This window comes from Bison bison, unplaced genomic scaffold (genome assembly GCF_000754665.1).
Source record: "Bison bison bison isolate TAMUID 2011002044 unplaced genomic scaffold, Bison_UMD1.0 scf7180017864089, whole genome shotgun sequence".
NCBI classification, from domain to species: domain Eukaryota; kingdom Metazoa; phylum Chordata; class Mammalia; order Artiodactyla; family Bovidae; genus Bison; species Bison bison.
Window position 1 is genome coordinate 715,093 of NW_011494661.1, and position 2,196 is coordinate 717,288.

At 61.4% G+C, this 2,196-nt stretch overlaps 1 protein-coding gene across 1 annotated transcript in view; it reads left to right on the forward strand.

Moving 5' to 3' along the window:
• Positions 1–2,196, forward strand: part of CCDC88B (coiled-coil domain containing 88B) — a 16,517-nt gene that overhangs the window by 4,029 nt on the left and 10,292 nt on the right. The window contains exons 10-13 of the mRNA XM_010838095.1: positions 8–93; positions 383–491; positions 900–1,036; positions 1,349–2,188. Coding sequence (XP_010836397.1) covers positions 8–93; positions 383–491; positions 900–1,036; positions 1,349–2,188 — 1,172 coding nt within the window. The remainder of the gene's footprint in view (positions 1–7; positions 94–382; positions 492–899; positions 1,037–1,348; positions 2,189–2,196) is intronic.

Sequence of the window (2,196 nt, forward strand, 5' to 3'; positions counted from 1 at the left end):
CAGCTGGAGGCCGCTCAGGAGCGCTGTGCTCGGCTGCACGAGACACAGCGCGAGAACCTGCTGCTGCGGACCCGGCTGGGCGAGGCCCACGCGGTGAGACCCCCCGGCCACTCAGTGGTCCGTGACCTCAGAGGTCCCTAGGGTTCTTTGGTGATCACTGACTCCTACTCCCTGTTTCCTCTGTTTATGCGTGCGTGTGCACTCAGTCGTGTCCGACTCTTTGCGACCCCACAGACTCTAGCCTGCCAGGCTCCTCTGTCCATGGGGTTCTCCAGGCAAGAATACTGCAGTGGGTTGCCATTTCCTTCCAGTGACCTTCTAGCCCCCACACTGGGCCTGGCCACAGAGGGGAGGGCTTGCCTGACCCTGCTCTCCCCTCCAGGAGCTGGACTCCCTGCGGCATCAGGTGGACCAGCTTGCAGAAGAGAATGTGGAGCTGGAACTGGAGCTTCAGCGGAGCCTGGAGCCACCCCCGGGCTCCCCTGGGGAGGGTGAGCGGGGCCCCAGTGGCAGGTCTGTGGGTGGGAGCTGCCTCTTTTTCCCCTGTAGCTATTGGGGTTTCCCTGGTGGCTCAGACAGTAAAGAATGTCTGCAGTGCAAGAAACCCAGGTTCAATCCCGAGGTTGGGAAGATCCCCTGGAGAAGGAAATGGCTACCCACTCCAGTATCCTTGCCTGGAGCATCCCGTGGACAGAGGAGCCTGGTGGGGGACAGACCAAGGGTTTGCAGAGTCAGACATGACTGAGCAACTAACACTTTCCCTCTTTTTTTTTTTTCATAGTGGGGTTGGCTTCTGGTTTCATTCCCTTCCCCCAGGTCTGGTGTCAGGGCTAGGGGTGTATATGAGGAGTCATAAGGGAGCAGAGTGGACTTTGCTGACCTCATCTCCCACACCCTAGAACTCCTGCCCGGAGTGGCTCCCTCGCTACATGATGAAGTGAGGGAGGCAGAGGCTGGGCGGCTGCAGACCCTGGAGCGGGAGAATCAGGAGCTTCGAGGCCTGCTTCGGGTGCTGCAGAGGCAGCCAGGTGGCCAGGTGAGTCCCCTCCAACCATCAGCAGGCCCTTCCTGGCCACCTCCTCTGGGTTTGACCATCCCTCTCATGTGCCCTCATGAAAAGACCCTGTGTCCTCATTTCAAAAGACCCTGATGCTGGGAGGGATTGGGGGCAGGAGGAGAAGGGGATGACAGAGGATGAGATGGTTGGATGTCATCACCAACTCAATGGACATGAGTTTGAGTAAACTCCGGGAGTTGGTGATGGACAGGGAGGCCGTGTGTGCTGCAGTCCATGGGGTTGCAGAGTCAGACACGACTGAGTGACTGAACTGAACTCATGTGCCTTCAGCCCCCCCTACTGGAGGAGCAGAATGAAGACTCGGTGATTCGAGAGCCGGACTTAGCTCCCCAGACTTGCCTGACCTCAGACCCCGGCCCCCAGGCCTTGGCTGCTCAGGCAGCGGACGAAGGCTCCCAGGCCTCAGACCCAACTCCCCTGCTGTTTGAGTCAGCTCTTGAGGCATCGGCATCTGATCTGGACCCACAGGTGGTGGAGAAGCCTCTGCAGACGGATGTCGTGGTCCCTGCAGACTCCATGCCCCAGGAGTCAGACCCCGATGCAGAGGCACAGGAGTTCCCGAAGAAGGCTGGCCTGGGAGCCCCTCTCCGGACCCCTTCCTCTGTGACCCCGCCTCAGGGTCCCGAGGTTAACATTCAGGCCCAGCTGTCTCTGGGAGGAGAGACTGGGGAGTCGGTGCCAGAGGCCCTGAGGGTGAGACAGGAGGACCCTGAGAGCAAGCCGGGACCCTCGGAGACCAGCCTGTGTGTGCGGTTGGAGGAGCAGGGGACCCTAGACCAGAAGCTGGACCTACCTGAGGGGCAAACAGAGGCCAGAGAGCATGAACACAGGTTGGGGGGGTTGGTCGGGGATGCAACCCAACGAAAGTCACAGAAGAAACTGGAAGGGGCTCCTGAAGTCCGGACCTGGGAGGCACGGGCCCCCGAGGAGATCCTGGTCAGTGGTGTCCCTGAGCGGGAGGCCCTCCAGGAGGAGGCGGCGCGGCTGAAGCGAGAGGCTGAGACCCTTCGAGCAGAGCTGGAGGCCCAGGCCCGGAGGCTAGAGGCCCGAGGCACGGAGGCTGCCTGCCTCTCGGAGGAGCTGGCTCAGGCCCGGAGGGCAGAGGCTGAGGCCCACCG